At 38.0% G+C, this 11,130-nt stretch overlaps 1 protein-coding gene across 1 annotated transcript; it reads right to left on the bottom strand.

Moving 5' to 3' along the window:
• Window positions 1-5,527: 5,527 nt before the first annotated feature.
• On the bottom strand, window positions 5,528-9,611 carry barx1 (BARX homeobox 1). Its single transcript, XM_010906114.2, has 4 exons — window positions 8,988-9,611; window positions 7,327-7,618; window positions 6,955-7,039; window positions 5,528-6,787 (listed from the first exon to the last, which is right to left on the bottom strand). Exons 1-4 carry the CDS (start codon window positions 9,193-9,195, stop codon window positions 6,620-6,622), a joined length of 753 nt encoding a protein of 250 aa, XP_010904416.1. The 5' UTR covers window positions 9,196-9,611; the 3' UTR covers window positions 5,528-6,619.
• Window positions 9,612-11,130: the final 1,519 nt, after the last annotated feature.

Genomic DNA, 11,130 nt, shown 5'->3' on the forward strand with positions numbered 1-11,130 from the left:
ATAGGCTTGCAAACAACTGCGCTTTTTCAGTCAGGTGACAAAAAGGACAAGACCTTTTGAAAGTGGTCAATAAAATAGATGTCCCACAAGGTCATAAATTGTGACATTTATGAATGTATATATATATATATATATATATATATATATATATATATATATATATATATATATATATATATATATATATATATCTTCAAAAGGTGTATACATGTTAAGAAACTAAAACATTCTATCATAAACAGTAGGGTGAGCAGCCTATTGTGAAAATGGAACAGATCGGTTTTTACCAAGAAGACATTTTTGTTTTCAGTAAGGACCTGAGAGCATTCCGGGTTGAGTGCCTTGCTCAGGGACAGAACGGCAGATGTTTCTCCTTGCTGAATTAGGAATTAGTCAACTCTGGTACTCCCTGCAAATGTATCTTATTGTCCCATTTTCACCGTACATTTTCAACTTCATTAAAAAACGTGTTTTCTCATATCAACCAGATAAAAATCTAATTAAAGCATAATGATGCCAGGCTTGAAGTTTTCATCTAAACCCACTCATGAATATAATCCTTTTGTGACAGGGGAATGCAAGCGAACAACACGGAGGGGTATTTCACGCCGGGGTTAGGCTACGTGCTCACGGGTTCACATCTTTCTCGTCTATCTGCATATAAATGACAGAGTCCACATGTTAATCAAAACGAGTTGAATCAGCTTACCCAATTTAAATGTATAATTTTATTTTCCAATGATATTTTTATTAACATAAAACATTTATGGACTTGTACACGTGTATATTTAGGGGCACTACAACAGACTAGGCAAAGTGCAATATTGGTGTAAAAATCACTTATAACATTAAGAGACACAAATGTACTCTATTCACTCGACCCGGATGCCATCATAGGCTACATTAGGCTTAGGAGACCTAGAGTCCTTACGTTCCCTGTCACCGACGCATCTAACGACAGTAATTTCGTTGGATAAACAAATATCGTCCTATTTTCAGATACCTTATATCTTTAGGGTGAATTTTAATGACATCTCAGTGGACTTACAAGTAATTTAGAGGCAAGTATTCTACACTGGAACTATATCAATTGAATTGCCTGTGGTGATGTATTCACATGAACATCAAACCAAGCCTGTTGATCAATCCGAATAAATTATTATTGCTTCCAGACCACATACAATACATAGCATGTAGTTAATAGTAATTTAACCGAAATATTGACCTTTTAATCAAAACAAAGCAATTTTTTTAACAACGCCCTGCCGAAGACAATGCTCGTTTTCATACATGTTCGTAAGTATGACATTTCTGTGACTTGCATTTTTGTTCCTATCCCCTCCACACCAATCAAAGATCATAAATAAACGACACTTAGTATGTTTAAGTAAAGTTGTCTATTGGATTAGACAGGGTCTCGAGACGGGTGAAACCTGCAACTGTATACTTTTAGCGACTCTTCTACAGATGTTCCATGTCATTATCCGTTAGGGATTTTGGTACATTGATGCTTGTTCAAAGGGGTTTCTGTGCACAAGGTAGGAAGCTTGGGTCTGTACCTTGAAACCAAACAACAGCCAGTGTTAATTAGGCCTATCGAACGCCTTGAAAAGTGCTTTTTAAATTGTATCACATTTTGGTGAGGGGGCTTAAAGGTTTCTTAAATTACTCATGGATTAGGTCAGAAACATACTGGCTGTTTTGCTGAGGTGATTGGTTCCGCATCAGTAGTGCGAAAAAAAGTAAATGACATCCAAGTCAGGGTAAACCATGCAGTGCAGTAGAAACGATAACGTGCAAATATATTGTAGTAGGCTATTTTCGGTAAGATCGTTAATTATTTGTGTTATGTTAAATTAAAGATATCATATCACACCTCGGTTTTACATAATAATAATTAACTTTTATATAGCTAATTCATAATATTCACAAAGTGTTTAGTTAGGTTCTATTAGTTGTGTATTCGATTGAAATTGTTTTTAATAAAAATGTATAAAATATTTGATATTTGATATTGAAATATTGATTGAAATTCGTTTACGTTTTCCTTCCGCTCATGGGGAATCCAACTAGGTTAAAGAGTTATAATAAAGAGTCAGTTCAACATATCTCCATAAACGCGACATGGTACAAACGTAGGCCTACAGTTTGAATTGGTTAATGTGGGCCTACTGAAGTAGTGACTTCAGGGCCGAAGGGCAACCTCTTTTTTAATATACATGGCAGTCCACTCTACTAAGATTTTTATTCTCTGCAATTTCCCTAATCGGCGTTTCTGTTACCAAAACGTATGACAAAATTCACTTCTAAATTGCTCTGTGGCGTCGGTGTTGCAGTGGTTGCGCCGGTGTGAATTGAAAGGACTTGGTGGGAAAAAAACCCAGTAATTCCTGTCATAACAGTGAAAAATAGCGTCGCTTTATTACTCATATGTTGTGGGGCTCGGGTGTTATACATGTTTAGCCAAATTCAAAGCTTTCAACCTGCGCCCTTTTCGATGTGATAAGAAAGTCTACAGCTGTTATTATTATCTTAATTCAATATATTATCAGAAACAATTAGATGTAACTTTTTTTTTAACTTTCATTAGAAATGTCATCTACACTGTAAAAAATGTCATTGTTTTGGATGATCCAACTGCTAGATTACTTGAGTCTCCTGGATTGTTTTCTTTCAAAACTGCTAAAATGGCTACTGAGGGGGTTTTGAAGATAGGATATTAAGATACGTGGCTAAGTGGCGGCGCGAAGTTCAGATTGTTATTCTTGGGCCACTTTGGTCACCCGTGACAGTACAGTAGTGTACATAATTCCAGCTAATTTATTAGGTTATAGTAAGTGGCAAGGTAGATGTACTTCTGTAGCTTAAACAAGGTTTACATTGGTGTCGCACGGGACAGCAGATAATCTAGTGGTAAAGAATGCTTGGCCAGTAAATGCATGGTCAACGTTTATAATCCCCAATGCGAGGTAAAATAACTCAGTTGTGATGCACTTGAACAAAACTTAGTTACTCACGTATGTAAGTCGCTCTGGGTAAGTGTGTGTTAAGTGTAAGTGCGTAAACTGACTAATATAAATGTATGGAAATAAAATAACGTGTATTCCTTCCTCTAGATCGTATTCGTACATCTCAATGCGATATGAATGTAATATTAGGATACCTAGTGTGCAACAAAATTTACAGAGGGGTTCGTCCGTAATAGGCCATGCCCCTGGAAACATCCTATGGTTTCCATTTTGTTTAAAGTCGCACGTACTGGGTCAACCCAATTGAGGATTAAAAAACCCAAATGATGGTTAGTCACCCATTTTTAGGTAATCCAAACAAACCAGCACTTTGAGCACCCCAACAGTCTGAGTCAAAATATCCCAGGAAGTCCACTATTTAACCGGTGCTTAAAACAGATTAGGTTGTTTTAGATCAGCATTTCCTTTCTGTGTAATTCATGAACGCTCTATGTCTATTAGCCAGGTGCGTTCTATGGGCCTCCATGTAGAGAAAGCATGCCTACAACAACGACCATAGGGCAGCTGGCATGAATGTATATTGTTGAACGATTCCATCTTTTATTGCTCCGTGGTCAGATCAACTATGGTCCGTGTAATCTCTTCACGAGCTGGTGTGATTCAGAAGGTGTTTAGCCTGCAGACTATGTGTAAAACCGGCTTGGTTTGTAGGGCTAGAGTATACACACTTCGAACGCAGATGTATGATGTTGTCCCCATAGGAGAACCCCATAGGAGAAATTTAATTGGTGCTTTGGAAGAATCCTGTTGAGTTCCACGTAGAAACTTACGAAAATGGATGTACCTATACACAAAACGTTTCTAAAGGAAACCAAACAGCATTCTACGTGGAATTTTAAAAAAGTACTTCGAAGGGTTGCCCTAAAAAGGACAATCAAATAACCCATTTAGGTTCTAGATAGCACATTAGATAATGTGAATACGTGTCTGTAAAATCTAATATATTAGGTTGGATTGGCACACCTGCTCTCACAGAAATGCGTCTCTGTGCGTAAAAGTGGTCGCGCGCCTGGATACTATGAGGAATAGGTTAAAAAAAAAATCCTCCAGTAAAACAATACTGATCAACTAAAACAATAAACATGGTGGAGACATGCGGAAAATTTCAACCAAATGATTCTGGAGAAGGTCATGAAGAAATGTTTACCAATGTTATTTAACCAATCCGTCCGTTGCCTTGGAATCTATACGGTCAATTAGCCTATATTCAAATCAACAGAAGTTCATTTCATTCAATTCCTTTGATGTGACGACTTTTGTAAATATTTCTGTAAGAATAAATAACTTCGAATCTCTGAAAATATTCTCGTGTTACCACATATTTAGGCTACCAGTCAGGGTAAACGCGGCCTCGCAGAACTGGAGGGTTTAATGAAAATTGAAGATCTCCCTCAACCAACTTTATTGCTAAACACTTCTTCCTGAAATGGGACATTTAAAAATCTCGTTTCCTGTGATGTGGCTCAAACTAACTGCTTTATTTGAAGAGCTTCAACGGCAGCCCGGCTGAATGAGGTTACAGCTTTCTTTTGGCCTATACACAAGCACTATAAATATAAACCTTTGAAAGGAGGAAAATGTGAAGAATGCTTTTCAAACCACACTCAATCTCATTACTGTGTTTTAAACATGAAAATGTTACATCGATTGACTTTTCTTAGGTTTGTTCAGAATGCTGTTCATCTTTCAGAACCTGTTGCGTTCTGTTGCGCGGGCTGGATGTAGTGTGAACAGTCTATATTTCACTATCTTGCTAAACTTTCATTAGTCCATACACAGTTAAAATGGATTAGATTCATACAGTCCTTTCTAGGCATAAAGGGCTTTACATGGGAGTAAGCTTTACCTTATCTAATTAACCAGACAGTCTTCTCTAAATTAGACAACAGGCGTCAAGGACAGACCACATTCATGGTCAGCCGTCCAGAGAACTCAGGATCTTTGCTTAGACACGGATGATTCTCTTAGTGAGAATATAGTACGGATAACGTTATAGTTTGGTAGGACAAAAACGAATGTTGTAGGTTCTAGGTTCTAGTTATTTATGGCAAACTCTCACTATTCCATATATGCTTACATCTGATTGCCTCCTTGGTTTTAGCTGATATAGCGAACAACAGACACAGACATTGGTATGAATTATTGATTATTTTATTGTCAGTTTACTGTTGGATTGTGCTGGGCCTGATAGGCTATATATTGTGTATTTTCAAGTACTGTATTAAATGAGCTGTACTGTTTAAATTTTGGGGGGCATGAAGAGTGGCTGCTGCCTTGACAGAGGCTGTGGGTGATCCTGCTAAAATATTAAATAATACACGGTTCAAAGTCTGTTTGAATTGCGAGTTGGGCCTCGTCGCCTCATGCCCCCATTTAACTCTCTGGTGAAATGGTTAAACTAAAATGGTTATCTAATCAACAATGTGTGGAAAAAATATAATTATATATGCATTCTGTGTAACTATATATATATATATAGTCTGTCATAAGCAGTTGGTGACAAAAATAAGTCTGGGATTCATTCAAAGCAGCCATAGCAATGCTTACGCAGTGTCTTTATTTAGAAATATTCTTCTCATGCCCACACATTTCTAATTCTGTAAGCAGATCTTTGAGGGGGTCGTATTGCAGTGGTAGTGCCCAAGAACCGTCTGTTAATTGGCCTTAGATTTACCGTTTGGATAAAGATTCAGCGTAAATGCCGATTAGATTGAATTGAGACCTAATTGTCAGATCATTGGATTTTGCTTTATCAGTCACATTATGCAAATTGAGTATGGAAATTGAGCACGTGGTGTCTAATGACCAACAGTTATTTTCCTATTTCGATGCAGATTTAGTTCAAATGTAGTTTTCATCCAAATCTGCTCATTGATGAGCTTGCCATAATTGTGCGTACTGTTTTGGGCAAGATTTTCTTTTAGCTCTGACAAATAAAGCAGTGGGATAAGAGACAATAAATGTAGCAGATTAAAAATGTTCTGGACGATAAATTATGTTTTGGACGATACATTGCCGTGCATATCAGATGTGTTCTTACTTCCTTTGAGAATATACAAAAATAAAAGAACATTTATATGTAAGTGAAAAAAATATTTAATTACATCCAAAAATTTCCTGATAATAAAACACAATGAACCATGTAAGTATGCGAACAAACAAAGGCGGAAGAACCAAAGCGGTGTGTGTTACGTGGGTCCTTCGAATGGAGGCAATGAAAGAGTTGACCTACTGGTCGGTGTTCGTTTCCCCGTCCCCTCTCTCGTCTCGCCTCTACCGCTCCACGGCAGTAACAGTTTTGGCGTGAAGCGTGGCATTGGGAACACATTGATGATGAAAGACAATGTGATAATAGCATATAAAAAGTTACCTCCTTCCAAGAGGAAGTGTCTGGAGAACGTGATTAGTAATACAAAAAATAGTGTTCCTTCTCTCCTACGGGACGCCGACATCAGTCTCTTGGTTGAAGTGCCAAAAAGGGCAAGGCTCTTGGAACCAAAGATCGACCACCACCATTACGCATCCCGGATGCTGTATAAACGTCTGGTGTACGTCGTGAGAGAGTAGTCCGGGTCGGAGCACCGACATTGTTATTCCTCTTGGTTAGTGTCAGAATGTGACGAAGTGGAACCGTCTGACTGACGGTCGACGTCTCGAGACCTCTCCTGCTCAGAAAGCTGCTCGCTTGAGGGGATTGAATTCTTCTTTGGACGTCCCTTCGGTTTGGTTGGCGATTCTAATCCCCCTCCTTGTAGGACCTGCATAGTGGAAACAATTACATTTTAAAACAACTAAACACTCAACAATTAAACTGTTTAAGCCTACAATAAGACAACATTAAATAACAACTGAACTTTTATATTTATTCATCAAATACATCTGATCTTACTGGGGAAACTATTTAAAATAAGAAATAATAACGTACTATTTTCTTCCATTTCATTCTCCTGTTCTGGTACCAGGTCTTGACTTGTAGTTGACTCAAACCCAGCGACTCGGCAAGGTCTATCCTGAAAAAACACAGACGCGATTTATCCTCTTTGGTGTGATTGAAGAGATTTTCTTTCATTTAACGCCAAAATCACAACACAACTTGCAATAACATCAGTGTTGCTAGTATTTAGCATGCTAAGTGCGATTCGTTTAATCAGTTTTGTGGAGGACTGAGGATTAAACAAGAAATGAAGGCCTGTATTTGTGTTATTCTTCCCTAATTGCTTGTCACTTTTAAGCACAGCAGTACATGCTGTTAGTCCCTGTAAGTAAATAAAGTTAATTGAATGGTTTACTGATTTACCTGTCTGGTGTTGACAGGTACTTCTGTTTTTCAAATCGTTTCTCCAGACCCATAAGCTGTAGTTCAGTGAAGACTGTTCTGCTCCGACGGCCCTTCTTGGCCTTACTGTTGCCGTCCCCACCGTGCTCCAGCTTGCTCCGGAGGTGAAGGTCCAGCGGGAGGTGATGAGAGGCTGAGCCGCCGTGGAGGCCCGGAGGCCCGGATAGAAGAGCCGAGCCTAATGGTGATCCAATCGAGCAGGATAGAGGCGACAGGGGAAACTTCAAAATACCCGATTGGTCGGCCTTCAACACTGCAAGATAAAACATATTGGGGCTATGGATGTTGGATCATTCATTTTCGGACTCTAATACGTTCAGAGTGATGAGCGTTCTGGCGAAGTGTTTGTCAACATAGGTGGTGGACTAGGTGAGCTTTCCCCTCCTTCTCAATTATTGGTTATTTCTGAGCTGTTTACATAATAATAAAAATAATAATTGGGTATAAACAATGCATGTAGCCTACACATTTTACATGAATCTCGGAGATACCTAAATGATCTAATAAAATATAGGTTAACATGCATACATAACATGTAACAAAAATATTATTAAATCATTATTATTTGTGTTTCCATTGAAAATAAGCTATTATTTGTAGTTTTAAATAGTAGTACCCTATAATATACTTAATATATGTATTGTATAATTACTAGGCCTTCTTAAAATAATAATAATTATAACAGTAATTTCCTTGTATTCATTTTATCTTCATCTTGTTGATTATGATGGTTTATCGTTGTGCTAATAATGAAAGAACACATTCAGTCAATGTCAGGAAATGTAATAACTAAATATTGATTTTATGAGCGACTTCTCAGCCCGTTACGCACCAGCACAATTCTCATGGCCCATTTCGCTGATAGCCATAAGATTGTGGTATTCGATCAAACAAGGAATGCAGTTGTAAAAGTTGTATGGCTGGTCAGTGTAAACATCTGTAGCTAACAGCATAGGGCAATTAGGTGGTAATGAAACCTACACATCGACATCAGCTCAATGCTCTGTGGACACCTGCATAAATAATTAGATTCTCATCTTCAGTTGAAGGGTTTGGTAACCCAGTGTGACCGTTCTCGTGACGAGCTGAAACACTCAGCTCAAAAAGATTTTATATACATTTCTGTATATTACAAACTACAATTTATCTTTCAATACATTGTTTTTCTTTATTTATAAACCGTATTTAAATTCCAAACTAATAATGCTATTATTTAAAAATTAAATGTTGACCTACGGCACTCACTGGTCTTACGCACTTCTCTCTTAAAGGAAACATCAAAGAAGCCGTCCGTAGGCCAGTCCAAAAGCCTATTGGCTCTAACTCTAGATACATTTACAATGATTCTATTGCTAGGACTTTATTTGAGAAAATATTACCACGCAAATGAATGTAAATAGGCTCATATGCAAATAACCATTAAATCAACTTCTACACGCTCCATTTGGAGCGCTTAGGCTACTGACTGAACGAATAGCTTTTCATAAAAAAACGAAAGGCATCGCCAAGAAAGGACGATATCCTAAAGACAAATAGCAGACAATCAAATATATACATTTTGAACCAAGGCAAGTTATATTTTGTTATAAACAAAAGAGACAACCAGCAGCATCACTGCTCACCCAGGTGGTTATGGTACGGCCGCGCAGATAGCAGCGCTTGTACTCCGAACTTGAGCAGCTCGCCGGCGGGGTTAGAAACCTTGTGGTCCGGGTGGTCGGTAAGAATCTCTTCGATCATAAAGCTCCTGTAGCGGTGTGAGTGGGACCGGTGGTCCGGGTTCGCCTCCGGAGGATAGTAATGAGCACCCAAATCCAAAGGATGCTGCATGATTTGGTTCAGGCCGCTGGATAGACCGAGTGCAATAAAATTGTCACTGTTTTCTTCCTCCTTGCTTTAATTTCTGTCTACCGTAGAGACATGCATTCACCCGTACTCCTCTGTCTACGACTCCGGGAGAGCTTACTTCAATCTTCAGAGTTAGAAAAAAAACATCCTCAAATGGACAGCAAAATAGAAACCCGTCAATGATCTTGCGCCGTGTTCGAATCCGATTTGTGTTATTCTTAAAATCTCCTTACATTAAAAATTCTCCCAACTTTTCTTTTCAGAAGCTCAGACTGCAACATGTAGGTACCAAATGTCCTCGGTGTCTTCGAAAGGTCTAATTTCCGGCCAGTTTTGAGTAACGCAGAGCACCTAAACTAGAGCACCAAGCTAGCGTCACTGAGGTTATGAATTGTGCGTCACGGAGGTTATGGATTGTGGAACGAAATGCAGTTGAAGGTTTATAAGAGTTCCCTACTATGCCCCTCCCATTCAGACGAGCCTGCCTCAGACCCTGTATGGAAGGCAACATCTATTAACATGAATTTGCATTCTTAAATCAATCTTTATACAAATGTTAATCTTTGGTTAGGATAAATTAGCCTACATACCAATCGCGAGGAACGCAGCAATCGATTGAGAGAAAGGGAGAGGGAGAGGAAGAAAGCGTTGTTTGTGCACAATGCTGGCATTACATTGAGACCATACAGGGACTATGGCACATTTTTGAAGTACATTTGAAAATTAATGGAAAAACTGTCAACACGCAAGTTAGAAGAGAACGACGTTGAATCGGCAATAAGTAGTTAGCATTTGGAATGAAACTGTTGTGTCAATTAAATAATACATTTTTTACTGGTATGAACACACACCATTCATGCTCGAATAGTTACAGATAAATAATGCACAATTGTGTAGAAATAAGCCCAGAGAAGTTTCAAAGTGTTCGTCAGCACTAGGTCCATCATTATTTGGTCCTTCATAAATTTACATTTTAGTAAAATAAACCTACAAGTTAGCTTGGATATGACCCTTCATCCACTGACTGTACATTGGAATAAATTAAACAATTACTTGCCATGGCTGTCTGTACCGAAAATTGGCATAATCACTAATTAATTGTTTTACAGTTTTCAATTAGCAGCAGCAGCTTTTCAAAGGACTAACGTCAGACCTGGGGCCTAACATAAGATCGTACGGGAATAGTAGACCACTAATCTCAGAAAAAGATGCCTTTATCTATATTTCGTCATATTCACATGTGCCTGCGATTATGGCGTTATAAGCTACAATAAAATTGTTAAACGAAACTCCACACTCAGAATAAGATATATAATATAAATCCCCTGGGGTCTTAACCCCCCCCCCCCCCCCCCCCCCCCCATTATTAACATTTATGAATACATAACATTCTAAGAGTAAACCAGCGACCAACAGTTGCAAACCAGCACAAAGAGATTCCATTGGAATTTGAGCCTGATCTGAGCCGATATGTGTAAATAAATAAAAACAGAATACTAAAGCAAAAAGCATCCATATTTTCAGAATATGACGAGTATCCTAATAATTAAGACAATATTAATCGAGTCATATTAGAGTCAATAAAAAATTGTAATCGAAATTCTTGCATTACAGAATGGCACTTTTTTGTTTTGAAAATAAAATAAAACTGATTTAGAATACCAGCGCTGTGTAACACGACTGGGTTCGCCAGTTTTATTATATTCATTTTTAATCATTACACATACATCTTCATATCGCCTACTCTAGAGTCTTGAAATTGTTTAAAGTAATAGTGTATACTGACCACTAATATCCTAATAAAACAACAAAATAGTATTTACTGTAACACCAATTGATTCATTAATTGCTATATTGTAATTCATTTGAGTGCATCTATGAATTCGACGAATAGGTTCTTTAACATTTTGTTCTTTC

This window comes from Esox lucius, chromosome 2 (assembly GCF_011004845.1).
Source record: "Esox lucius isolate fEsoLuc1 chromosome 2, fEsoLuc1.pri, whole genome shotgun sequence".
NCBI classification, from domain to species: Eukaryota; Metazoa; Chordata; class Actinopteri; order Esociformes; family Esocidae; genus Esox; species Esox lucius.

Coding starts and splice junctions, on each gene's coding strand:
- barx1 (XM_010906114.2), bottom strand. CDS start 9,195: ATGCAGCATCCTTTGGATTTGGGTGCTCATTACTATCCTCCGGAGGCG. Junction 7,619..8,987: donor GCCGTACCATAACCACCTGG/GTGAGCAGTGAT, acceptor TTTATCTTGCAG/TGTTGAAGGCCGACCAATCG. Junction 7,040..7,326: donor TACCTGTCAACACCAGACAG/GTAAATCAGTAA, acceptor GTGTTTTTTCAG/GATAGACCTTGCCGAGTCGC.